The sequence below is a fragment of the Echeneis naucrates genome, chromosome 22 (genome assembly GCF_900963305.1).
Source record: "Echeneis naucrates chromosome 22, fEcheNa1.1, whole genome shotgun sequence".
In the NCBI taxonomy this organism is placed as follows: domain Eukaryota; kingdom Metazoa; phylum Chordata; class Actinopteri; order Carangiformes; family Echeneidae; genus Echeneis; species Echeneis naucrates.
In genome coordinates, this window is record NC_042532.1 from 12,004,891 (window position 1) to 12,030,528 (window position 25,638).

Below are 25,638 nucleotides of genomic sequence, written 5' to 3' on the forward strand. Positions count from 1 at the left end.
GTAGTATAACTGCACATCGACTGAATTTGCTTGTTGCTTCCAATAGGATAAATTCTTGTTTTTCTTCTGCTTGTCAGGTGAAATTGAGCTGTCAGAGTACCGTGAAGCCAGCACCCTTCAGGACAGCATTCTGCACTGTGTGAGGGAGGAGAGCACCAGGAAGAAGAGGCTGCAGGCCATGCACAAACAGAAGTCTCTGGACATTTCCAACACTGACTCCATCCTCTTCAATCTTGACGAGCACAGACGCAAGTCTTGCATTGACCGTTGTGACATGCAGGTGCCCCCCGTGGTCCTGCCTCCTTCCTCAACCACTTTCCATCGCAGACATCATGGCAAAGGATCCTCAGATGGTTCTTTGGTTCGCGTGGAAGCCGGCGATCCCGTGGACCGGCGAGGTTCACGAGGGGGACAGTCTGACATTTCCAAACCTGTCATCCCTGAAGTCCGTCTCAGCTGCATGGAAACCTTTGATGACAAATTGGACCAGGGGTCCTTAGTGGGATCAGCTCAGGGAAAAGAGGACCAGGACCTCATTGATCTGTCCTCCGACTGCACCTCAATCCCAGAGAAACACTCTCTACTCTCCATGTCTGACAGCGACTCCTTGGTGTTTGAACCTTTGCCTCCACTGAGGATCGTGGAGAGCGATGAGGAATTTGATCTTAACACCATCATAAGCTCCAAGCTCATCGGGAGCCCAAAGGTTTCTGCTTCCCCTGCCAGCAGTAACACTTTACGACTGTCCCCGGTGGTTCAGGTGAGTGTGGAGGACTGCTCCAGTGACAAAACGGCCCCGGAGGTTCTGGTAGCAGACCGAGGCTCCGTTCAACCATTTGTGGCAAAGAAGCCAAACTGTGTGACTCCCAGCACCTCTCTGGAGCTTCCTGACCAGACAGAATATGTCTGCCATGAAAGCCCCATGACCCTGAAGCAGAAAAGAGACCTGCTGAGGAAGACTCCACATGTCCCTGACACCTCTTTAGATGATGCATCCATAGCCCCCGAAGATGTGAAGACTAGTATAGGACTTGGGGCAAGTCCCTCTGGTAGGACCATATTCTTGGACATCCCAGAGGATAAAGCAGAGCCTCTTTCCTCACCAGAGAAGAGCAAGAGTACCAGCAACGAGGATGAAGAGGATGGTGATGATGAAGACGATGATGACATGGGTGACGATGCGGACAGTGACCTAAAACCTGACAACGGAGACGACAATGATGAGGCAGAGTTTAAAATCCAGATCGTTCCAAGGCAGCGGAAACAGAGGAAGATAGCTGTCAGTGCCATCCAGAGGGAATACCTGGACATCTCATTCAACACGTTTGACAAGCTGGGTGGTGAGCAGACCACAGAAACTGGTAAGGGGAAGGGATGGATAAAAACTTTATGCTACAAGTTCAAAATATTTGATGATATTTAGAATATGAGGAGGCTTACCGCAATACATTTGAAATGGATAATAATCAAAATAAAGCATTCTACTAAATTGGTTCAAAGTTATTGTAACTACAGACAGGACCTATTATAATATGAAAACTGATACCAGACTTGTGAAGACATGTAAAATCCCATTTTTTTCACAGTATTTAAAATAGATGTCTGGCTATCCAAAATCCCAAACTACACAGAATACATTCAGTCGTGGCATCACATACATGCAGTTAGGACCTATAACCTGACGCAACACTGTTGTATTCCTGGGGAGGACAAAGTGTCGTCTAGCCTTGTGTTGTCCTGTGGTGTTTTATGATGTATGTGTTCACTTTTTTCATCATACAAACACACACTTAGTATTTCAAATTTTTGAATTCCTGGTAAAGAATCTTTAAGGCAAGGCAGAATTAGTTTTTAAATTTCAAACTCAAAATTAGGGAAATAAATGAGTTGTAAAGTGGTGGCGAGGTTATTTAGCAAGGCACAGGTTTCATGTCACAAATCAACTGTGAATAAATTTGCACTAAAAAGGATATAACTTCTGTAAACCTCTCACAATGGCAGACATCACAGCAAGATGATTGCTGATAATTATTGGCATATCAAGGCATATATTCTGATGCCAGCCCCCGGCCCATCATTCACCTGTATTGCCTTGCAGATCACAAAGTTCTGTCTACTTTGGAAAAACCACGAGAATCTGCCTCAGCCCCAACGCTTGAAGCTGCAATGCCTGAAACAAGTCACCGCTCCTCAGTATCAAGTAGGATGCAAATGCTTCATTACATAATCTCTATTCGAACTTAAATAACTCAGACTGTTATGGAGGACCTTAATCTGACATGTATGCTTTTATATTACATCTTCACACATATTTCCTGGAATTTCTGTGTGTTTCTCTTTGCAAATTAACTTTTAATAAATAAATATGGAATAAACATCGCATAATGCAATTTGACATCTTAATCAGAAAACTGATAAAAACAGGGAAAATGCCCATCAAATAATCAGTGACTTTATCTTCTAATTACTTTCACTCTAAAGTGACCATCTCCCCTCATGTGAGTGTCTTCCCTATTTCCATGTAACCGTATACACACTAGTTGTTTGGAAAGTTGGATCAAGTGCAGCAGGTGCTTTAAGGCAGATGTTGCTCTTTGCATGTGTGTCTGACCTTTAGCTCAGTACCGTCAGGTGAAGCGAGGCTCTCTGGGAGCTCTGACCATGAGCCAGCTAATGAAGAGACAACTAGAGCATCAGTCCAGTGCGCCACACAACATCAGCACCTGGGAGACAGGTCAGTTGCTCAAACAAACACAACGGACATTGCTAGTTTGACTGTCCCCTTGTTTTTATAATTTCCTTTTTTCTTAAACCTTTAAAATCATATTTAAAATCAGGGCAAACTAATGAATGATAGAAATCTCCATGAAATACAGCCTAGGGACATAGTTAAATGCCTAAATATCTGTTCTTTGAGTTGTCAGATTATGACTGGTGCTCTTCAAATTACAGGAAAACTAAACCAATGTTTTTTGAAAACAGAACAAACATGTTCTCTGTAATTGATCCATCAGTATCTAATCACTGAATCTGAAAAGCCTGCGGCTCTTTTATGCCATTACTGATATTTTCTCTCTGCAGGTCCAACAAAAACCAGCCTGCTGTCTGCACCAAGCACAGTGAGCATGTTTGTCCCTGCGCCAGAAGAGTTCATCGATGAGCAGCCCACCACAATGTCTGACAGGTGAAGGAATCAGTCCGGGGATTTCAGCTATCCTCCACGGTATCTTACCGCTTTAACCAGCCCGTGTGCAATTATATGTAATGTCCAAAGGTGTCGGGACTGCGCGGCTGTGCTGGAGGAATACGACGAGGAGACGCTCGGCCTGGCAGTGGTTGTCCTCTCCATGTTCATCCACCTCAGTCCTGATTTGGCTGCTCCGATGCTCCTTGACATCATGCAGTCTGTGGGCAGGTACAGCCGTTCCAGCAACCATCCTGCACTCTTCATCCACACAGCACTTCACTGTTGAATGAAGTTTCATAACTCGCCCATAGAACTCATGCATAATTCATCCCGGAGCCCTAATCCACTGCTTTAACTGCTTTCAGGTTGGCATCAAGTGCCAATTTTTCTGGACAAGCTGAGAGGTATGAGACATTAAAGCTGTCAAACCAATGTGCTCAGATATTCCCTCGTGCTTATAGATGAGTTTAATAATAGATGTGAAGTGTGACTGCCTGTCCAGCTCAGACATTCTCCCTATGATTTTTTGCAGTATGTTGATCCCGGGGAATGTAGCAGGTGTAGCCAAGCAGTTTCTGCGCTGTATTTTCCACCAGCTGGCCCCTAATGGCATCTTGCCCCAGCTATTCCAAAGCAACATCAAAGGTTTGGTACCACTGACTGCTAGACTCAAAACTTCCTCAAATGTCCCTGCACCATTTCCATATAGACCTACGGTCCTTAATGGCTGCTTATTTTTCATGTGTTTCGACCTTGTGGCTCTGTCGTCTGAATCCCACAGTAGATTTGACCATTTTTCTTTGCATTTGTGTTTGTTTTGTTTTTGCGCAGATGGGAGTTTTTTGCGAACACTTGCCTCTTCGCTGATAGACTTCAATGAACTGAGCTCTGTTGCTGCCCTCAACATGCTGCTGGAGGTAAGATTCTCCTTCGTGTGTCTGTGTTGAGTCACATAACCAGCAGGAGGAGCTCTTGTCAAAGCACTAGCTTCTGTGCTCTGGCCACATGTAAAGCAGAAGTCCATCTAAGACAACACATCACCGGGGCATTTAATAAAACCTGCCATACCCTGCACCACTGTGCTGCTTGGCTGTCATTGCTAAGCTAAATAAATGACACATACAAGAACCCACTGATGTATGAGCCAATCCAAGGAATCACGTGTGCTTCGGTGTCCTAAATGATGTGCTCTCATCATGTGCATTACGATTGATTAGAACTGAACGATCAGTTAAATGGAAGTAGCTTCACTCATACAAGTTATTTTCATTATATAATCCTGTTATGGTTTCTGCCTCTGTGCCCTCCAGGGCCTGAACAACAAGAAGAGTCTGCCAGCAGGGAGCACAATGCTGCACTGCTTGGACAACATAGCCACCTTCATGGAGGCTCTCCCCATGGACTCTCCCAGCAACCTGTGGACGACCATCTGCAACCAGTTCCAGACCTTCCTCACCAAACTGCCCTCTGTGCTTCCTCTGAAGGTAGATATTGACTCTTCCGCTCACTTAGTCATGGTCTGATATGGCTTAATGTGATTATGGCTGGAGGAAAAAGCATTTAGCAGTGTACTTGTTGTTGTTCAATAGGATAGATCTTAAAATTGTAATTGATTTGACTTGTGCTTTTGAACTGAAAGGTCAAATTAGTGTGTACTCAATCAATTTAAAATATCCCTGCAGATAAATGAAAGACATCAGCTTCAGGACTATGGATATGCAGCATGCAATTATTGTCTTAACTTCTGCACTTTAAAAGCTGCCGGCAATTTCGATTTCTCAACGCTTTTTGCAATCTATATGTTTCATTAGTGCCCCATGGATTCCAGCCTGAGGATTATCATTTGTCTGCTGAAAATCCCCACTACAAATGCAACCAGGGTAAGCCCAAGGTAGATTTTTACACACTTACATGCCATAAGCCAGGTCCTTAACAATCTTTCTGTTCTTCCATTCTGCAGAGCCTCCTGGAGCCCTTCTCCAAGTTGCTGAGTTTTGTCATTCAGTATGGCATGTTCAGTCTCTCCTACCTCGTAGAACTATGTGGACTGTGCTACAAAGCCTTCAACAAGGTACTAGAGTTTCATCTGTTGTGATAAAACATGTGCTGACAGCAGTTATTTGTGCGAACAGTCATGAAAGAGTTAAACCTTTTCAACTAATCTGCAGTGTTAAAAATGTTGAGCTTCTGCTTGCAGGCCTCCCCTCTCCTCATCACTCTTTTAGTGCTACACCTACTTCCCTGACTCTCCAGTCGGCCAGAAATGTGCCCACGTGTCACAAATGATTAAGTAGGCAATCAGCCAGTATTGATTAACATGATTAGTTGGTGTGCTAGGCCTGAGGATGTATGGTGTGTTTTCGGAATAGCTGTCTCAGACAGAGATGGAGCCAGCGCTGTCTGCACTGTTTGGTGAGATGGATCCTCAGTCCTCCACTACTGTCAACACTGCATGCTTTATGTCTCCTGCAGTATTGATTTTCTACACCCTCTTTAATTTCTCACCGTATAATATCCGCTTTTCAAAACCCAAAGTCACTATGAGCAATTGCTTTTGGAACCTGTCTTGTGCAGTTGTTTTATAGTGATGTGAGGTGTCTGGCAAGCGTAGGAGGGATTTTTCAACCGATTATGTTTGGGGGTCAGCTTTTAAGGACACAGTCAGGCTTTCCAGACCTACAGAAGTTTGCCACACTAGACGCCATTTCTCACAGTGGCGTTACGCTGTATGAGAAGTGCCCCTTGGCCCTCCAGCTTAAGAGTGGACTGTGATTAGCTATTTACTAACAGACATGCTCCATTACCTCTTGATAATTAGACTTGTGTGTACAGGTATGCGCATTAACAGGCCACATGGAGAGAAATGAAGGAAACAGCTCTGTATTGTGTAGCGTGTGCGTGTGCCCAACATAAGCAAACATCACTACATAGAAAAGAGAGAGGCAAAGTGGAAGCCAGAAGATGACAGTGTGGTTTGTAAACAGGCAGCTGGGCTTTGTGTGGAAGGGATGAACAAAGAGAGCAGCCTGTCCTCGGGGAGGGAGAAGGCAGCCTGACAGCCTCATCTGAGCTGCCTGGGACTCTGGGAGGAGAGATCTGGACTGGCCTAAATCTACTCCTCAGCTTCACTACTCTCCATCTCCCCTCCCTCCCCTCTCGCTGCCTGTCCTTCCCCCTCTATTCAGGCTACAGAGTGTATGCTCTCCTCGCAGCATGAGTAAGGAAGAGTGATAATAGAAAAAGGCAGTCTTGCTGCATCAGTACATTTACTCTACTCTCTATCTCCTCATCCAGGAGAGAGATAAGTTCTACATGTCTCGCATTGTGGTGTTAGAGCTTCTGCAGGCTCTCAAATTCAAGTCTCCTCTGCCTGACACAAACTTATTACTGCTGGTCCAGGTAAAACTGCAGTCTTTCACACACAAGTTTGACACAAACCAAAATACAGGGCCCTCTGCTGAATACCGTGCTAAAATCGGTCTTGTGGAATTTGTCAGTTCATTTGTGCAGATATCGGCACACGTCTAGCAGAATCCACCATCATCCAAAAGCACATGATCCTGACGCTGCCGGGGGTAAGACTTTAGTTGCTTTGTTTTGGATCGTATTAAAATCAGCCTCATAAAGCAGCAGGAAAATGAACACAGTTCCCAGTGTGATTCCTCCAAAAGGATAAACTGCTTTTGTTCTCCACAGTGCACAACTGCAGCAATGGAATGCATGAGGCAATACACAAGCGAGCTTCTGGACTTCATTGCAGATATGCACACGCTAACTAAACTGAAAGTAGGTTTTTACTCTTCATGTGAGCGCCACATAAGCAGAGCATCTTATCCTTTGCTCTCCATCGTAAGCGTGGACTTTGTCTTCAAATCTGTTACTCAGAGCCATATGAAGGCTTGCTGTCAACCGCTGCATGAGGACACTTTTGGGGGGAACCTGAAAGTGGGCTTGGCACAAGTCGCTGCAATGGAGATCAGTAAAGGCAATCATCGTGATAACAAAGCTGTCGTCCGTTATCTTCCCTGGCTTTATCATCCTCCATCCACCATGCAACAAGGGTAAAAATGGCAGTTTTAGTAATGTAGTCCTCCTAACCTTCATGCAGTAAAACATTATCTATTTATATAGATGATTGATAATATTTGGTTTGTGATGCTTACAGAATAAAAAAACCACCACAACAACATGTTTTTTAAATAATTGAAGGACCTCTCTGTGGACATTTTAAATGCTTTATCAAAAATGTTGGTGCATCTCAAATACTAAAACTTGCACAAATAAAACCAAAACCTGGTTTTGGAGCAGGTAGACCTAAAGAGAAAACCGAATAGATGTTTTTATTAAATAATTCACGTGAATCTAAAATATTACTTAACTGTGAGATGTTATATTGTTGAGAAATATGAGAGTAGTATTTTGGAAAATATAATGTGAACTCATCTGTACAACTGAATTTTCTGCGCAGGCCAAAAGAATTCATCGAGTGTGTGTCCCACATCCGACAGCTGTCCTGGCTTCTTCTGGGCTCCTTGACACACTGTGCCCTGCACCAGGGCTCCATATCCTGCATGCCCATCCCTCTAGATGCTGGCTCCCACATCGCAGATCATCTTATTGTCATCCTCATTGGCTTCCCAGAACAGTCCAAGGTCTGGCAGATATAAATCCCTTCTAATGATCCTGCCTAAGAGGTGTTAATATGATGTATAATCCTCTCACTGGCCTTTCCTGTTGGTCTTGATCTCCCCAGACGTCAGTGCTGCACATGTGCTCTCTGTTCCACGCCTTCATGTTCGCCCAGCTTTGGACCATTTACTGTGAACAGGCAGCCGCTGCTCCATCTCTGCAGAACCAGAACCAAACCGAGTTTTCTTCCAGCGCCATCCTCACCGGCCTCGAGTTCTGGAGTCGAGTTACACCCAGCATCCTGCAGCTCATGGCCCACAACAAAGTAGTGAGTGCTGGGACTTTCTCTTTTCCACTAAGGATCTAGTTAAGCTAGTTAAGGTGTAAGGTGGTAATTAGAATAATAAATGAATTCATTTTTAGTTGTTTGTGTATATGAAGTTGAATTTTTATTGTTTTCTCAGATGGTGGAGATGGTGTGTCTCCATGTCATTAGTTTGATGGAAGCCCTGCAGGAGTGCACCTCCACCATATTTGTCAAGGTTTGTTATGTCTTCAGTATACATTCTGTAGTCTAAAGTCTTTTTCCACATGAATAATATGTCCTCGCAAATTAGCCTAACAAAACCTCTGTTCATTCCTCCCTTTAGTTAATTCCGATGTGGCTTCCCATGATTCAGTCAAACCTTAAAGTAAGGCTTTTGAAAAGTCTCCAGATATTATTAAAACAGGTCAACATGTAAGTGAGTTGAGGTGATTTCAGATTAAGATGTCGTTGCCTTCTGTTCCTTCCTCTGTCAGCATCTGTCTGCGGGGCTGCAGTTGCGTCTCCAGGCCATCCAGAACAGGGTTAACCACCAGTGTCTGCAGGGCCAGTCATCTGGAGCCCCACCATTTGCGCTGCGCAAATGGCTGCAGTGCACCCAGTTCAAGATGGCTCAGGTGGAGATCCAGTCATCTGAGGCTGCCTCACAGTTTTATCCCATGTGATCTGCATCTGTGCCCTTAGAACTGCATGCATCTGCAACAGGCTGTTCTCAGAAAAACAGGACTCAACATGAACTGATGCTGTGTGGGATTCATTTGGTAATAATCATCCAGCGCCTTTAGTATTATACCTGAATATGTACAGTAAATCTCTGCTATTTTAAAGCCCTGGTACTGGGGATAATTAAAGGTTTGGTAGGCGTATGTGGGATAATTGTATCAGGTGCCTAACTGTTGTATTCAACAGATTTAGAGTCAGACATTGACTAAGAGAATTTCTATAAACCCGTGTTAGCAAGAGTGAGGGTCTGGAAGCAAATGCTTGTTGAACCTTAGATTTAACGCTGTGACATTCAGATTCTATTTCTTTTTAAGTTGCTTGATTGCAAGTTGGATAATAAAAGTATGAGTATTTCTAAATGCTGAGTTACTATCATTTCACATTAACCGCTGAGCCATTCAAAATTCAAATGTGACATTTACTGCTCTTTGATGTCCTGACTGTTGTGGAAAATGTCCAGTTTACCATAATGCAGATGGACGAGTGATAAAATTAGCTCAGATTTTTTTTTTTTTTTTTAAACTCCTACGTACGAGAAATTCAACCTCAGGTGTCTCTGGGAAAATAACATGACATGCATTACCCAGCTCCCGCCCGAGATTCTTGTCAGACTGTCAGTCATGCTGCCTCTCGCCATCTAGGCTCAAATCGATCAGAGGCCAATCTGAGTTGCAGCAGCAGCTTTGTAACTCGATAAGGTGGAGCCAGACATTGGAGGTAAACAAGACTATTTTGGTTTTGCCCCCTTCCTCCCGGCCCGAGAGTAGAAAGCGCCCCACCACCTTTGCCTCTTTCTCCATTCCACCTCATTGGCAGCAGTGAAACAGATTGGCCCACGCATATACCAAGCAAATACAATTACCTTTGGCCTAATGTGGTTTGGTGTGATTAAGCATTATTGTGAGGTCTAACCGCATTACCACAAAGCTCTTGTCCGAGAATAACAGACGACATGACAGCAGGGCTAGAGAGCCGAACAGCACATTAGTCTCTGTTTTGATCTTCTCTGCTGTAAGGATTTCATTAACAAGCTTTAAGATGAATTCAATCTGATGATTTGAACACACATTAATGCATTCTACGATACAATAATGTACAAAAATAGGCCATATATATCTACATCTATCTATATCTATATAGATATAGATAGATGTAGATACACACACACACAAACTTCCTGGTGACCCCAAGCCAGCTGAATCTGGCTGGAGTGACCCTTCTCATCAACCACTCGTCTTGACTCATCAAAGAGTCCCTCTCCTGCTGTCTGCCTGTGTGTGTGTGCTAAAGTCATGCTGGATGCAGGTGTGTTTGTGTGTGTGTGTGCGTGCGTGCGTGTGTCCCTGCATGTGCAAAGGGTGTGTGTGCTTAATCAAGTCCCTTTGCTCTAGGGTTGCATCTGTCTGCCACTGCCACTGTTGTGATCGTTTGAACTCGCAGCCCTTTTCGAAAAGAACCTCTCTCATTAGCAGCAGCTTATGTAATCAGTGTCCCACAGGTATCCAACACTTTCCCCACCCCTGCCTGCCTGCCTGCTGCCTCCTGGAGGACCATATGGGAGGGCGCTGACCTGATGAGCAGGCAGCTGGAGGTACTGAGGGTAATTAACACTGACCAAAGGCCTCTCAGGCAGAGAGGGTGTGTGTGGGTCCTCGAAGATGGTGAAGGTCAGCTTTGAAAGGACTGTTCAAGTTTATGCACCAACGCAAAGTGTCATCAGGTGTGTGGTTCCCTGATTAAAAAGAGAGGTTGTCCCACACGGACAAGCAGTTCAAAACAACCAGTAGTTTTGTACAACCCTAATTTGAAAGAATCTGTGTATCAGCGTCCTCTTCGCTCTGTGGAAATACCTTCTGAGAGCTTTGTACAGCTTGTTGAGACAGTGACAATCCCTGGTCCCCCCCGCCTAGTGCTGTCACTTTGCTTTTATTACAGTGAAATCCTCAGCGCCCTGGCTGGACAATGCATGAATGTTTAAATTGCTCAGTGTCCATCTGCATTACCATCAAGTGAGAAGGCAAAATAGTCTATGGTCCCTCATTCGCATTATAATTCACTGACATTCCTCTTCAGTGCTTTTCTGCATCAGCTTGTGTAGTACAGGTTTGCCCCCCTTATTTGTTTCACATCATTGGCTAGAGTTAATGTATAATGTGCAATTTAAAATAGAAATGGGAAAATGTCTTTTTGATTTAATGTACTGATTCAGCTTCTTTGGTTGAGGTGTTTTTGATCCAATTTGCTTCTTTTATTGCCTTTTAAAATCCTAGTCTCTTTTAGACAAACTTGTGTTGTTGCTGCAGAAATGTGCAAGCATGCTTTTATTCTGACATTATTACTGATTGAGCCCAGAGCCAGCACAATATGTGACCTATAAGTTGTCTTGTTTGCATCATTAAGCCCCATGGAGTGGAATATGCTTGATAATCGCAGTTCATTAAAGATGCACTGTGTGAGACAGACTGCGAACATGTCCTCCCACTGCAGGGGGCCTGGGAGACACGGTCAGCCCGGCTCTGCCCAAGACATGAATGGCACACCACAGCATCGTGCAGACAGGACGGGCTCAGGCTAAATATAACAGTCTCTCTTTTATCACCTTCTTCATATATGAGCCAGCTTGTCTGCTATCACATAACAACAGACACAGTACACCTCTTCAAACACAATAGACTGTAGGTCTCTTATTATGTACAGTTTTATTTACAACTGAAAAACTCAGCAATGAAATCAACTTATGCACATCTTTCTATCTGTTTGGTATAATGCATAAATTGTGTATGTACTATTGATTGCTATATATACATTAATGGCTTGCTCCATCAACATGACAACATTGACATAATTCTAAATGGTAGCACATTGTTTCAGTTTTACTAGATATAAACATATGTTCTGTTACGCTGTACATGAATTAACAGTCCAGAAGGCAGATATTTAAATATCAATATTTACATTCATGCATCCATCATTTCTCTCATATAGGTACATGGTGGGGTATACTGTTAGCCAATGCCTGTGCATGTTTTCGATGCAAGCATGTTTTTCCAAATCTCCACAGTTTAGCCAATATCTATACTTCACTGACAGCCACGGAGTACAGCCCACTCTCACTGAGTACACTCACAGACAGACGGGCGGACAGAAAGACACACAGAGCCACACACACACACTCCAAAACACATGTATACACATGCATGCACGCACATACACACAGATGATCCGATGTAAAATATATATATATCTATATATATATATATATAGATATATATATATGCAGAGCAGCATTGAGTGATGCTCAAGTTCAGCTTGGAGGAGGATGCCTGTGACAGCACTGAGTCCCACACATCCCTGCTGAGGCCATCCTCTGTGAAACCTGATCTATAGCTATTGGCTAAGTCTCTTGTCTCTCACCAGTCACAAGGTCAGCCCTGGGCTCATGTCCTCTGTTCCTATAGTGACGGGCTAAGCTCTTCTTGACAGAAAGAACCCCGAAGATTGTCAAACCCAATCCACAAAACACATCTGAAGGCATCTGGCTGACCCAAAGACTCTGAAATAACAAGATTTAACCAGATGACCTGTGACAGCACATTGAACTTGTTAGGGCGGGTTGGGGGCAGGGCTTGGATGGAGCTCATTCATAAACAGGGACTGACATATGTTGCAGCCCAGAAATAATGTTTGCAAAACACTCACGTAGCACATCATGGAGACGCCTTACTTTTGAAGTCTCAAGGAAACAGAAAAAGCAGATGGGACACCCCGAGACAAAACAACTTATACCAAAACTCTTTGCAGAGTAAGTGTGTTTTCTCCATCAGTGTCTGACAGCAGCTGACAGCAGATTTAAAGCAGTGGAGCATCACAAGTGAGTTCCATGGTTTATAAATTATTTACTCAAAAAACAGAGCTATCAAGAAATAAAATGGGTTAATCAAGATGCTCAAGATTTCTCAAGATGTGAGCAATGAACAACAGTTTTTTTTTTTCCTTGAAGTAAAAAAATAAATTCAGAAGTAGATAAGTAAATAAATAGAGCAAATAAATAGATGAATAACTGAAGTATATTACATTGAACCAAAGTCTTTTGTGGCATTTTTGGCATGGTAAAATGACCAAAACGTCCCATGATAGTGTCATTGCTCTGTTTTTTTGTTGTTTTTTTTTTTTTTTTTTTCTCCAAAGATGGATTCCTTTAAATTGCATAGTCAGATGAATCCACATCTCAGAGCCTGGACCAACAGCAACATCATGCCTCTCACAAAGCATTTGTCTCAAAAATGGAGAACAAAAGACGGACCGTGTGAGGATTGGAAATATAAAAAAAAGTTGCATTCTCTGTAAAAACTGCATGCATGTTGTTTTTTCGTTGGAGGACCCGTCCCGTCAGGCCTCCCGTGGGACTGCAGGGCTGCTGTATTGTATTGTCTTGTTGTTCCAATGCAGATGTCAACAGTGCGTGAGGTTTGGATCTGCAGCAGACTGGCAGACAGTCCCTCTCCAGCCAGCAGCCAACCAGCCTGTCAGCAACACTTGCTGTTACTAAAAGCATAATGTTCAGCCTGCTGTGCCCCTTTTGATACCATTGGAGGGATGGGGGGGATTGGGGGGGGGTTTGTGGATCTTTCTCTTTGTCCCTGCTGCCTCGATTTAATTTTTTTCTTTCCATCTTTTATAGCTCTTCTTGAGCTGAATAGTGTCTTCAGTCCAGGCAGCATGCCAGCAAAGGGGGAAGGTTTACCTATTTGAAAACGTCCGGGTTGAAAAATCCCTGTTGCATTCTGGGTGAGAGGGGTAACTGTTGTTTTCTGGGTAAGGTGGAAAGACATTAGTGGTGATGTTGCTTCCCGAGTCTTCCTGGAGACAGTCTATACCACAGTGTTGTTCGTACCCATGGCCTTCTTGTTACGGATGCTCATGGCATATTCCCCACGACTCGTCCCATTCTCTTCTTTTCGTAGTGGTTTCCTGTGAATAAACATTTTCATAAAGTGAGGATAAATTCCTGGTCCAGAGAGTTTCGACATTGTATTCGTCATGAGCTAAATGCCATGTCATTAAACAGAGTTTGTGGACTGCTAACCTTTAGGCTGATTTGATTTCTCAGGCTGCTCTGGGTGGATGTGCTGGCCTCAGTGATCCTTTTTAATAAGCTCAGTGTTCAAAGGTCACTTTTGGAAGGAGACAGGAGGGAAGGATGCATTGCAACACAGGGAATTAAGCAATTATCTACCCTGACGGGGGGGGGGGGGTGCAATCTTCCCACTAAGTAATGAGGATGTGTGTGGCTGTCAAAACAATTTGGGAATACCATTGATATATAACCTCTTGTGAAATTCCCTCTCAACACTCGATGTGTGGTAATACTTCGTCCTTCCTGCGAGTGTGTTCTGGTACAAAATAAAGCTGCAACACATGATCTCCTTGCTGCTACTGGCCTGTGAAGAGCAGTATCATTCAATGCCGCCCTTTTCATGCACTCCTCTGTGCCTTTGTGTTTATTATATTTGTCCAGTGTACTGTGGTTTGTGCAGCGACCCCCTCAGCTGCTCTCCCCTGCCTGGGCTTATGTAACTCAGAGACAGATCTGAATACAGTTAGTACAGTCATTGTCCCACTCAACGCCGTACAGTGCCTTCACTGGCACAGAGGACCCTTGAGTGACATCTTAGCTCACTATTGCCTCTCCTCTCCAAAGAAGGTCGACCAGTCCAACTTTGGCGAACAGTCATTCTCGGTCACGCTGGCACAAATCGTTTTTGATTTCTCAGGCATTGTGCAGAGAGGGAATCCCTATTGGGTGAAATCTGCTCATTTCTCTGTAACATAATGCAATCCAATATCACAGCTCTGCAAGAAAAAGAAACAATTTATTTACCAGGTGAATTACGTTTTAGTTTTGTTCAGACTGTCAGAGAAGTGTATGCCATTTTTGAAAGATGCAGGAGTTTTGCTGCCAAAGTCTGCCGGTTAACAAGGAGGTGATTTTAGCCAACTTCAGACAGACGCTGATGGGAGAAGACTTTTCCTTGCTTGTGTTACTTTATACTACACACTACCTCAGGAAATCCCATAATCTCTAAATTGCCACTTGTGTTCATCATTTTGTGGTGTTTTTGTATGGTGTTGCATTATAGTCTTTCTTCTTTGGTTTGAATTTATCAATGGGCTTAATAATTAACATGAATTTAAATCAACATCTGTGAAAAGATATTTAAATTTCCCAAACTCATCATCAAACTGAGACATAAAAAGATGAAAGGTTGGTGGATTTAATTAGAACCATGTATTAACATAAATATTTCTTGTTGGTGTGTCAGTCTACTAAATGTTCAATCAGGACTTCTTCATGCACATGTGCCCTCCATTTATTCATAATTCCTGTGCTGTTAGTTCAGTTTGTCAGCTGCGCTTTAGGCTGTGTGATTTTGCCACACCTTTGAAACAACCATACCGTCGCTGTCAGGCTCTCTAAGCTGTCCCAAATTTCAGTTGTTTTCAGCTGTCATTTCAGCGCTGTGCATCACCCCCAGTGCTCACAAGAGCTCCTCAGAAATCCCACACAGCTTGACTCCTTCCAATTTTTCAGTGGAAGGTGCACAGTGTTCATCTGTCAACACTCTCTGAATGTTTACCTGTCTGCAAAGTGTTTCACCTCAATCACAGTGGGGGCTAAATAATAAACACTCCAGGTGTGCCTCCTCTCCAAGCTTTAACCTTGCCAGCGACATGGTGCTGGGAATGGCAGTTTCAGTCTGTCAATCAGCCCGACCACTTCGGTCCAGACTAAAATATATTACATAAGAGCTATTACATGGCCTCCCATTTTACGCGGACATTCATGTTCCCTAGAGGACAAATCCTACTGACTTAGATGGCGCCCTGACTTTTCCACTAGCACCACCATTAAGTGCACATTTGTGGTTTTGAGTGAAACGCCTAAACAACTATTGGATGTGTTGCCACAAAATTTTGAACAGACATTAATGTCTCCCCTGGGATGAACAATAATACGTCCTCTGAATCTGCATCATAACGTTTAGAGTTTTACAAAAAAGTTTCAGAAAAAGCGCGGGATGATGACTAAGGCTTTCCTGGAGGACTGTTAACTGGGAAGGGTCGCGTGGCTCAGGACACCAGGGACGCAGGCTGGCCATGTAGGACAGATGCTGCTTGCTGTGTCCCTGTGGGACCTGGGGAAAGCCTGAGAAGGGAAACTGTCCAGCCCCGGGATGGAAACACATTTTGCTGCAGGGGGATGATTGGCTTATGCAGCTGCAGCTCAGGGAGGGATATTCCCACATTCTCACTATGGGACAGATGGCATTGTTTATAGCCAGTCTGGGAAGTCACTCTCTTGGAACAGAGAGTAGGTGGGATCTGGATTCATTATGCGCGATGAAACTAATAGTTTAGTTTCAACAAATTTTTCAATTCAATAGATTTGGGCAGGAGGCTGTTTTATGCCACTTTTCAGTTAGCAAGTGGCAAGAGAGAGGCGAATAATGAGCAACAAACGGCAGGAATTGAACGTATCCATGCTAACCACTCAACCACCCCAACTGCCTTTGATTTTGCACTTCTTGACAGCTCTGTATTTCATGCCATGGTATAGTGATCTACAGCATGAACAGCGCTCCATGCCCTGTTTATTTCTCAGGCTGTAATCTCCGGTCAGACTGACCATGTTGCTTGGGGCCGCCATACAGGGCAGGGCACTGGGGCCCCAAACCGACCTCTACCCAGGACTTCAATAATAGATGCCATGCTGTTGACACATGGCAGGTGGCAACACAGGACTTCACAGGTTAGATGAATATTTCATATCAAAGCTGTGCAATCACAGCACACATTGCTGTTTGAAGTTTGGGGAATGGATCATGGTGAAATTGGGACATGTGTTAAGCTGTTTACAATCACTGCAGCCATCTGGAAATTAGAGTAAAAAGCGTTAAAAAACAGACTGTTAAAATCTGCCACCAGTTTTGATGGTGACAGAACAGCAATTTTTAAAATAAAACAGAGGAGATTAATAATGCATCAGTAAATGGATATTAAACCATTTCGCCTGACAAGTCAGAGTCTGATACAATATATTATCCTTGGACAGCACTGGCTGTGATGTATTATCTGCCTTTGGACAAGCCTCCCAGTGCGGGACGTGATTGGGAAAAGCATCTAGCTTCATTAGTCAGTTGGTTTGAGTTTTGTTTGTTTTGGCTTCTTGGATGGCTGACAGCCTGGACTGCAGCATCATGTCTTTAGCTTTGGATGGCACAGCAACACTGAAACGCAGCATGTGTCTGAATCCTCTGCTCTAAGCTTGCACACACCAGCCTCCCTGGTGCTGTGGACTCTGAATAGAATTGTATGGAAGTGTTTTTTCTCTCCGGTCCCCTTTGCTTCTGACAAATGACTGGCAGACAAAGATTATAAAACATAACGAAAGGGCAGGGGGGCTGGGACCTGCAGAGCTAGCTCCTCTACCGTCTGTGGCGCTCAGGCCTTGGCCCTTGGCCAGCTGATTTTCATTGGGAAAGCCCACAGCACCAAGGGGCTGGAAAAGCTATATATAACTGGCTGTGTTTTTCTCACTGACAAACCCTCTCTCACATTCTTATTGACTAAGACGCTCAATTATTTCCCTGCATGCTTTGGAAGACAACATTTTATCTGCCCTTTTTGCTGAGTTTCCTCCCTTATTCTTTCAAGAATGATGGACGATCAGAGCATCCATGACAAATGTTAGAAGATAGCGCATTATTCCTTGGGCAGCTCTCTTATTGGCTGGAGACTAATGAATGTGTAATGAGGCCAGTCTGGCTGGACCTGTGTATTTTTTCCCTTTTTCATTCAGAGTGGAGAGCAGTTTGGCATGGCACAAAGTCTGCAGTCTAGAGCCCACAGAGCTTCAGGACACGACCCGCTTGCATGTATAAAAGATGTGGCCTGTGACTGAATGACTGCGCAAATTAATTCATAAATAATGACTTGGGTTTGGGGCTACAACCCGTATTACAACAACACTTTCCTACCACTGCTGCATTAAAAAAGGTGCCCCTTGGCAACACAGGGGGCTGGAGAATTGCCATAATGAATTCCTGAGCCAACTACCCATTACTTCCGCTGCCTGACTTTGCCTATTTGTTGTTTAAAGAAAGGAGAAATAGAGTTCTGCTGAGGAAAGTCATATATGGAATGCAGTCGTAATATAGTCCCATAAATATAATAAGGTATGACACAAAATCTATTTAAGTACACATAAATAAAACATAAAAGTAGATCCCCAATTTAGCACACACATCTGTGGCAGTTCTCACACGTGAGTGTGAGAGTTAATGTTTGTGCCATATTTTATGGGGTGTGTAAATATGCCAAGATGATGTATGTAGAGATGTTGTGTATATGAATGGGTGCACACCAGTATCCCCTTCCTGACTCTCCATGCATGGGCGGTGCTTTGTGTGTGTGTGTGTGTGTGTGTGTGTGTGTGTGTATGCTAAATGTCTAAAAACATTAACATGGATGTCAGAGTGCATGTGTGACACCATACTGCCTGAATGTCGCACAAAGAATTGGGTCTGGGTTGTGCTGCGGGCTAAAATCTCACACAGCCTTTTTTTCTAATAAGCCAAATGGGGGGAAACGATTGCTGCTGCAACAGCAGTGTCATGGGATTCCTCTGTTTGCCTCATGCTTTCAGAGTCATTGAATCCAGCTGCCATCCTAGGAAGCATTAGCCACTTCTATAAATTAATATCAGCAGTATTGAGAGGGCAAGTCATCACGCAACTCTATAAATAAATGTGGAAAAGAATACGTTACTGTGTGACTCACTATCGTGGATCTCCCTCGGTGACATTTACAACCCATTTCATTACCTAACCTCTGACCTCAGGGTGACCCAGCAGGTTGATGCTGGGGTCACTTTAGTCGCCAGCATCAATCTCATGTTAAGCCAGAAGAGAGCGCAGTCTGCCTTGGGAGACATGACACAACGCGTGTTGAGTAACCTGCCTGTGACAGCTCCCATTTCAATGTGTCATCTCTTTGAAATATTTCAGAGCTACGTGGGAGTGAGATCGCATTAGAAAGCTACAAGAAAAGAACTAAAGAGAGATCAAACCTCTTGATGGCCTTGTAGCAGATGATGATGGCTGAGAGGAGGAAGACCAATGAGGCACAGCCCACCGTTCCAAGTACTATAAAGTCCACCTCCGTCCACCAGGGCCTCAACAAGGGCACCATGGGCTCTGCCACTTAAAAAGAGAGAGAAGAGGCGGCAGGAGGAGAGAGATTTGGACACAGTAGGAGAGCGTAAACACAATGTATTTAACAAAATAAATCTGAAAAATCCGCTCAACATCCAGAAGCATTTACTGAATACAACCCTGACTATTCGCACTCGGAGATTATATTATATTACACAATAAGAGTGAAGTTTTTAAGAGATTTTCCCCCCTTGCTCTCTGAGTCGGGAAGTAGCTGCTGTGTCCTTGCCTGTAGGTCTTAGGTTCAACGTTCAAAGATATCCAACCCGACACCATGAATCATTTAAGGTCCCGTCAGCCTTCCTTACACCGGCACTCTTGTTCCCACCAATTACTGTTGCAGGAACCTCCTGCTCTTTCCACATTAGATCTGTGGCGTAAGACCACTCACCAGGAATATAACATTATGTGCATCAGCAACTTCATGGCTGTAATGCAGGACTTGTCGCTTCTCTTTCTGCAGTGTTTGATGATCTGCCATGTCTATGAATCAGTTTAGTCATGTGCACATCCATCTACCTCTATGAAAGCGAGTGTTTTTTTTTTTTGTTTTTTTTTCCCAGTGTCATTCTCCTGAGGAAATACGCTGTCCTGTTTATGCAATAGCAATTCCTGCATGTGGGAATGTAAGAGAATGGGTTTACACTATAACAAAAAATACCCCTTAGTAATGATTTAGACCTTTTCCTAACACAGCACATTTATACGGGACAAATAACCAGGCACGACTCTTCCCTGTACAACACAGCACATCATAAGTCACTATCTAAAAGCTCCCCTCAGCCAAACTTCCATTTTAATCCCGTGTTTTGTCGGAGGCAGTAAGATTGAATTCAGTCAGTGGTAAGGACAGACTTTGTGATAAAGTGCATTCTTTTGAAGGGACTTCACCATTTTTAGCACAAAGACATTTACTTACAGCACCATTTCTTTATTTTTCTAGACTTTTAGCAGACAGATAAGATCTCAGTCATTGTCCCAGTTTTTCAGCGATGCATATTCATTGCATTTTTAATGACTACAGTTTAAAGCTAAACTTCAGCTTTAACTATTGTTCAATTTGGGCTACAGAAGCAATATCAAGCTAATTGTGTGCCTGTATAGATGACATTGAAAACCCCCATCAGGTGAATTATTCGTGGTGTCCACCCTCTCTACAAACATTTCTGTGTATAGTTAATAGAATAAAATCGGCCTGGTTATTGTATTTATCCTGACACACTGGTGTTTCATGGAGGCGCCGCACCCTTGTGGCTGCAGAGCTGTGAGTCCCACTTGGCCATAATTGGACATTCACTCCCCCGCCCTTAGTTTATAGTCAGATGGTCCTGGCAGCATTCATGCAGCGACCTTGACAATAATCACTGATGGTCTATAACTCTCGATTTCATAGGTTGCTCAAATGGTGAGTCAGGGGGAAAAGGGAGTCCCTGTAAATTGACGACAAAGAAAAAAAAAATCATTAAAACTGATTGATTAAAACCTTTTCCCTACTGTCTGCTGAGACTTTGATGATGAAGTACTCCTCCTTCATCATAATCTTAAGGGCTCAGGGTGAGGGATTTTAAAAAGACACAGTAATAGCTCAGAATGGCTGCATCATCAGGAACACCTGCCCCATATTTCAGTGCACTGTTCATTAAGGTGCTTGAGATGACATACAAATCACATCAACTTTCAGCGGGCTGGCTGGTGAAATATGCTTGCCTATCTTTCAGGGGGATTGAGCATCTCAGAGTGGGACGAAACGGGGAGTGCCAGGGGAAAACTACTGCAACAGGCATTGGAGCCGAACAGATATACACGCTTGTTGTACACAAGGACTGCTACACACAGTATACACACCCTCATTGCTGGCAGCTCAACATCAAAACAACGCTGGAACTACTGGGCTGCTTCATTAGCCCCTTATCGCTAACAAATTAAAGATAATTTAATTAACTCATCTGTGTTTTAATCAGGGGTCCTCCGGGGGAAACCCTACCACTGAGCCGCTGAGCTTGGCAGCCCAGCAGGCACGGATTTCACAGGCAGCTGGGTACTCCCCAAGGTCAGACCCAGCATAAATTAGCCCTGCGTTCAGCTGTCTGCATCCTGCTGGCTGCGATCACATGCACAGATGCAAATGTGCAAAATGACACCCATGCATTGGCACTCACACACTATGAGGATGAGGTTGATGGTACACTATTTCCTTCCTGTGCATAAACACAGAGCACACTTCAGGTCAAAACAATTTCTTCAGACTACCCAGCTGCTCGACACCTGCATCTGGCTAGGAATGAGAGCCAGTTGTGGAGTGAGAGCAGACAGACAGACTTGAAGCGAGACAGGTGTGAAACCGGGGAGTGAGACCTGGAGCTCATTACCTGTGGTGGTCAGTAGCCGCGGGGGAGGTGGTGGAGGCGGTGGCGGAGGAAGTGGGGGGTATCTTCTACAGTGGCATGCCAGCTGGCACTGTTCACTAACTTTCTCCGCCACAGTCTGTGAGCATGACCTCTGGAGTTCTCCCTAATGATGAAGGAGAGAGAGAGTGAGAGACACTGAAATGACTGAGGGCCCTATGCTTCAATATATTACTCAGATGCAACATCAGCACAACACTTTGCAGCACAAACGGAGACTCTCGAACACCCAGCAGCCTCTTAGTTAGTAGCACTGTGGACATCCTCTCAGCTTTTTTTCTTTTTTTATATCACAGTGTTGTCACTGGGGCTGCTGTGAGTATGTAGTACATGCAGAATAGTATCACGTCTATGGCTGCAGCCTGCTCCCTGTAAGAAACCACCCACCAACAGAGTGGGCAGCAGGCTGCCCCAAGGAGTGTGTGTGGGTGGATTTGGAAGCTCAAGCGGATCACATTACACATGAACCCTCATGAACAACATCTCACCACTATCTGTAGGCAGCAGCGCAAGGGCAGAGGTGAGAATACTCATCACTAACATATGCCTGCTGCAGGGATCCTGGTGGGATAACTGAGTATTGTTATCATAAAAACACGGTTGGCTACTCATGTTCCCATCACCGGAGAGCTGAGTGTCTATGTGAGGATGTGAGTACTCATCTGCCCTGCTGTGCTGGAAACTCTACATATGCATTTTTGTCAGCTTTTCCTGAACACATGAGTGCCCTGGACTGGTGACCCCAGCATCCGGTGTACAGGAGCAAAGTGTTATATATTCACTGTAGCTTAATGTGCACATAAGTTACTTTAAACTGGAAAAAAGCTAAATCAGCTGCATGGTTCTTAGCAGAGTCCACCAGTAAATCAAACTTCAGTTACATCAGTGTAACCTACTCTCATGCGTAAACTGCCAAGTGGCGCGTCTGGACGTGATCCTTACCTGGCATGAGAGCAAAAACAGTGAGAGAAGGCAATGACCGAAGAAAAAAGGCCAAAAACTTAAAGTAAATGGCATTAGATCTTGGACCAGCATTCCTCTGGCGCTGTTCTCGAAGATACTAGGCAGCGTTTCCAACAAATGGATGCAGTATACATAGGCTTGGAGTGTTTGGGAAATAACCATCCACCCTGTCCGGTTCAGCGGCGATATCTGTGACAGGCGTCTCCAGAGATAGTTTATGCCACAATCATTTTCCTCTTGAAATCCCGTGGCCGATAGCATAGGACAGGCGAGCCGGTGGAAGGATCAGCAAAATCTCGATAATTCACATCTCGAAAGTAGTTTTTTTTTTTCTCACTGGGCTCAGATTGCGACCTGATTCACGCCGCTACTCCGCGCAATGTGAGGGCGGTGGATGGCCCGAACCTTACATCCCTCCTCGGCTGCGAGCATGAGTGCAAAATGGGCCACTCAAGCCATCGAAGTTGAAGGAGGAAAAAAAGAAAAAAGAAAAAGAAAAACGAACAGAGAGAGGGGGAGAGAGAGGGAGAGAAACAGAGAGAGAGAGAGAGAAACAGAGAGAGGTGGTGGTGGAGAGGGGGGGGGGGGGTTCTTCAGGAGTATCGTGCGGCCGGATTCCTCACAATGGGATCACACATCTCCTGAACTTATCTGGGCTGGAGACAGTGAGATGGAGTCCGGAGGGCAGAGCCGAGGGTTCAACTGATGCATCCACCTCCGTGCCCAAACACGGCGGGCTGCTTTATGCCGGAGCATGACCGCCGCGCACTGGAGGGATGCAGCGCTCCCATCAGCCCATCCTGACAGCGTGTGCTCCAGCTAACCCCCCCCCCCCACACACACACACACACACACACACAAACCTAAAAAAAAGAAAAGAAAAGAAAAGAAAAACAACAAAAAACACACACACACACAGGGGGCGAAGGGAATGTGGTGTTGAGGGCGTCTGTTATGATGTCAGTCGGGCTTTTTATTTATTTATTTATCATTTTGTTTATGTTTGTGTTTATTTGTACAGCGGCCGAGGCAGAAAGTGTAGCCCACGATGCGTGGAGGCTAGTCCGTGAGGATGATGCTGACTGGACCGAGCTGAATTCAAGTGGAGAGAGAGAGGGGGAGAGAGTGAGAGAGACAGGAGGAGAAAGAGGGAGGGAGAGAGAGAGAGTGGGAGAGAGAGAGAGAGCGAGAGAGTGGGAGAGAGAGTGTGAGAGGGAGGGAGAGAGAGAGAGTGGGAGAGATAGAGGGGGAGAGAGGGAGGGAGGGAGTGTGAGAGAGGGAGAGAGAGAGTGGGAGAGAGTGGGAGAGAGAGTGTGAGGGAGGGAGAGAGAGAGAGAGTGTGAGAGAGAGTGTGTGAGAGAGAGAGAGAGTGTGAGAGAGAGAGAGAGAGAGTGTGAGAGAGGAGACAGAGAGAGAGAGAGAGAGAGAGAGAGAGAGAGAGAGAGAGAGAGAGAGAGAGAGAGAGAGAGAGAGAGAGAGGACGCCTACCGACTGAAAACAGCGCCGTGTCCGTGTTTGCTGTGCTGAGTGCCTGCTAGAACACTCTGAGGTCCAATGTCCCCAAGTAGGCTGAGATAAACAATACTGATGTAACCTGGCATTTGCTACTAATGCTCAACAACAAAGACGTGTATAAGAAATTTATGAGCCATTTATTTTTAACCACCACCACCACCAAAAAAAAAAAAAAAAAAAAAAAAAAAAAAAGAAGCAAAAAAATCTAAATTTATTTTGGGGAATTTTTGCCACTCTACCTTTGGTGTGGTCTGTGAGAGCAGGGTGCTCTAGGCCAGAGTGCACACAATCAGACTGCTGTGGTTGGTTTTTAAGAGCAGAGTTGCATAATGTTGTTGGTGGTCCTGCCTGAGCACAGTTATGAAATTACCCCACAGCTCACAGCCATGTAGTGCCACTGATAAGTGTTGTTTTCTGACATCACCACACTCAGTGATCAAAGTACTTCGGTGACTTAGCTGATCATAGTTTGAATTAAGTGACTAGTCAAATGATCCTCTGGGTGAAAACAAGACATTTTGAGATATTGTGTTGGCCTTAAAACAACTGTAACGGGCAGTTTTGGACTATTTTCTTCATTCTATAGGCCTTGTTAATTGTGAAAGCAATCTCCATGTTTTTTGATATGAAACACCATTTAAATAATTTCTCCCTCTTGCTTAAGGGCACTTCAGCAGCAGGTAATGCTTCAACCTGAGCTGTCTGAAACCAGCTGCAAGCCTGTCTGTCATTTTCACTGCCTATTCATGTTTCATAAGTCTGCAATCATTTGTCGTACCCATGTGACTTATCCTCTGTTTGAAAGTATTGCTTGTGGTTTAAATAAACTGCAGTGCCAGCCAATTGTGTCACAGCCTGCTTATTCCAAATAACACAAACATCATCTAAGCCAACTATTCAAACAATTTTGGATTAAGATCAATGGATTCAGCATCTAGTCCAAACAGCCTTTTGTTGCAGCCGAGTGTTTATTACATCTCTTGCCTATGAAAAAGCTTTTCGCTGGCAGTAATGGGGAGAGCTCATGCACAAGAGCAGTGGGTGACTTTTAGAGTGGAAAATCCACAGCTGCTGTTGAACTGCATTTCCAAAATGCAGATATTTTTCTGAGTTTTTGACGTGTAGCACAAGCCTGGGTTCAGCATGTGGTGCACCCAGTTGTTGAACTCATCCATCCTCTTCCATAGTCTGTCCCACTATCGATTATCTGACAAGAGAAAAGCACTACATCCTCCTGGTTCCTTCCTGCTGCCTCAACTCATCCCAGCAACCAGCAATCTGCCACAACATACATCACAGCCCTTTTAAACTCAGATAAGAAAAGCTCTTAATAAAATTACTGTGGGTTTTCAGTGTTATCATTCTTGCCAAAAGTAATCAGCAGCATCTCTGCAAACAAGCAGATACTCAAAATGTGCATCAAATAAAAAGAGATATTACAAAACGCCAAGTAGGGAATATTAATGTCCAGAGCAAATGAACTGAACTTCTTCCATCTTCATCTTCAGATCTCCCTCATTGTAAGAGTCCAGCTGGATGTCAACATAGTGGATGTAGATTGCCATCTAGTGGAAAAGCCTGGCAACACATGGCTTACATTATATTTTCCAAATAATT

General features: G+C 44.3%; 2 protein-coding genes across 2 annotated transcripts in view; one reads left to right on the forward strand and one right to left on the reverse strand.

The window, feature by feature from the left end:
* unc79 (unc-79 homolog, NALCN channel complex subunit) overlaps nucleotides 1-9,180 on the forward strand; it is a 30,328-nt gene extending 21,148 nt beyond the window's left edge. Inside the window, 21 exon segments of the mRNA XM_029493700.1 lie at nucleotides 78-1,180; nucleotides 1,226-1,361; nucleotides 2,099-2,200; nucleotides 2,618-2,769; nucleotides 3,039-3,184; nucleotides 3,275-3,415; nucleotides 3,553-3,591; nucleotides 3,720-3,832; nucleotides 4,019-4,104; nucleotides 4,498-4,671; nucleotides 4,999-5,067; nucleotides 5,148-5,258; nucleotides 6,482-6,586; nucleotides 6,685-6,762; nucleotides 6,884-6,973; nucleotides 7,073-7,248; nucleotides 7,656-7,839; nucleotides 7,941-8,144; nucleotides 8,281-8,358; nucleotides 8,467-8,508; nucleotides 8,618-9,180. Of these exon segments, the coding sequence (XP_029349560.1) occupies nucleotides 78-1,180; nucleotides 1,226-1,361; nucleotides 2,099-2,200; nucleotides 2,618-2,769; nucleotides 3,039-3,184; nucleotides 3,275-3,415; nucleotides 3,553-3,591; nucleotides 3,720-3,832; nucleotides 4,019-4,104; nucleotides 4,498-4,671; nucleotides 4,999-5,067; nucleotides 5,148-5,258; nucleotides 6,482-6,586; nucleotides 6,685-6,762; nucleotides 6,884-6,973; nucleotides 7,073-7,248; nucleotides 7,656-7,839; nucleotides 7,941-8,144; nucleotides 8,281-8,358; nucleotides 8,467-8,508; nucleotides 8,618-8,806 (3,518 nt within the window). The 3' untranslated portion in view covers nucleotides 8,807-9,180.
* Nucleotides 9,181-13,551: 4,371 nt separating this feature from the next.
* On the reverse strand, nucleotides 13,552-22,791 carry prima1 (proline rich membrane anchor 1; the record flags this gene model as incomplete). The annotated part of the gene is made up of 4 exons (XM_029494324.1): nucleotides 13,552-13,835; nucleotides 18,994-19,126; nucleotides 21,508-21,649; nucleotides 22,486-22,791. Coding segments are annotated over 4 exons (681 nt in total), but the record flags the coding sequence as incomplete, so codon positions are not given.
* Nucleotides 22,792-25,638: the final 2,847 nt, after the last annotated feature.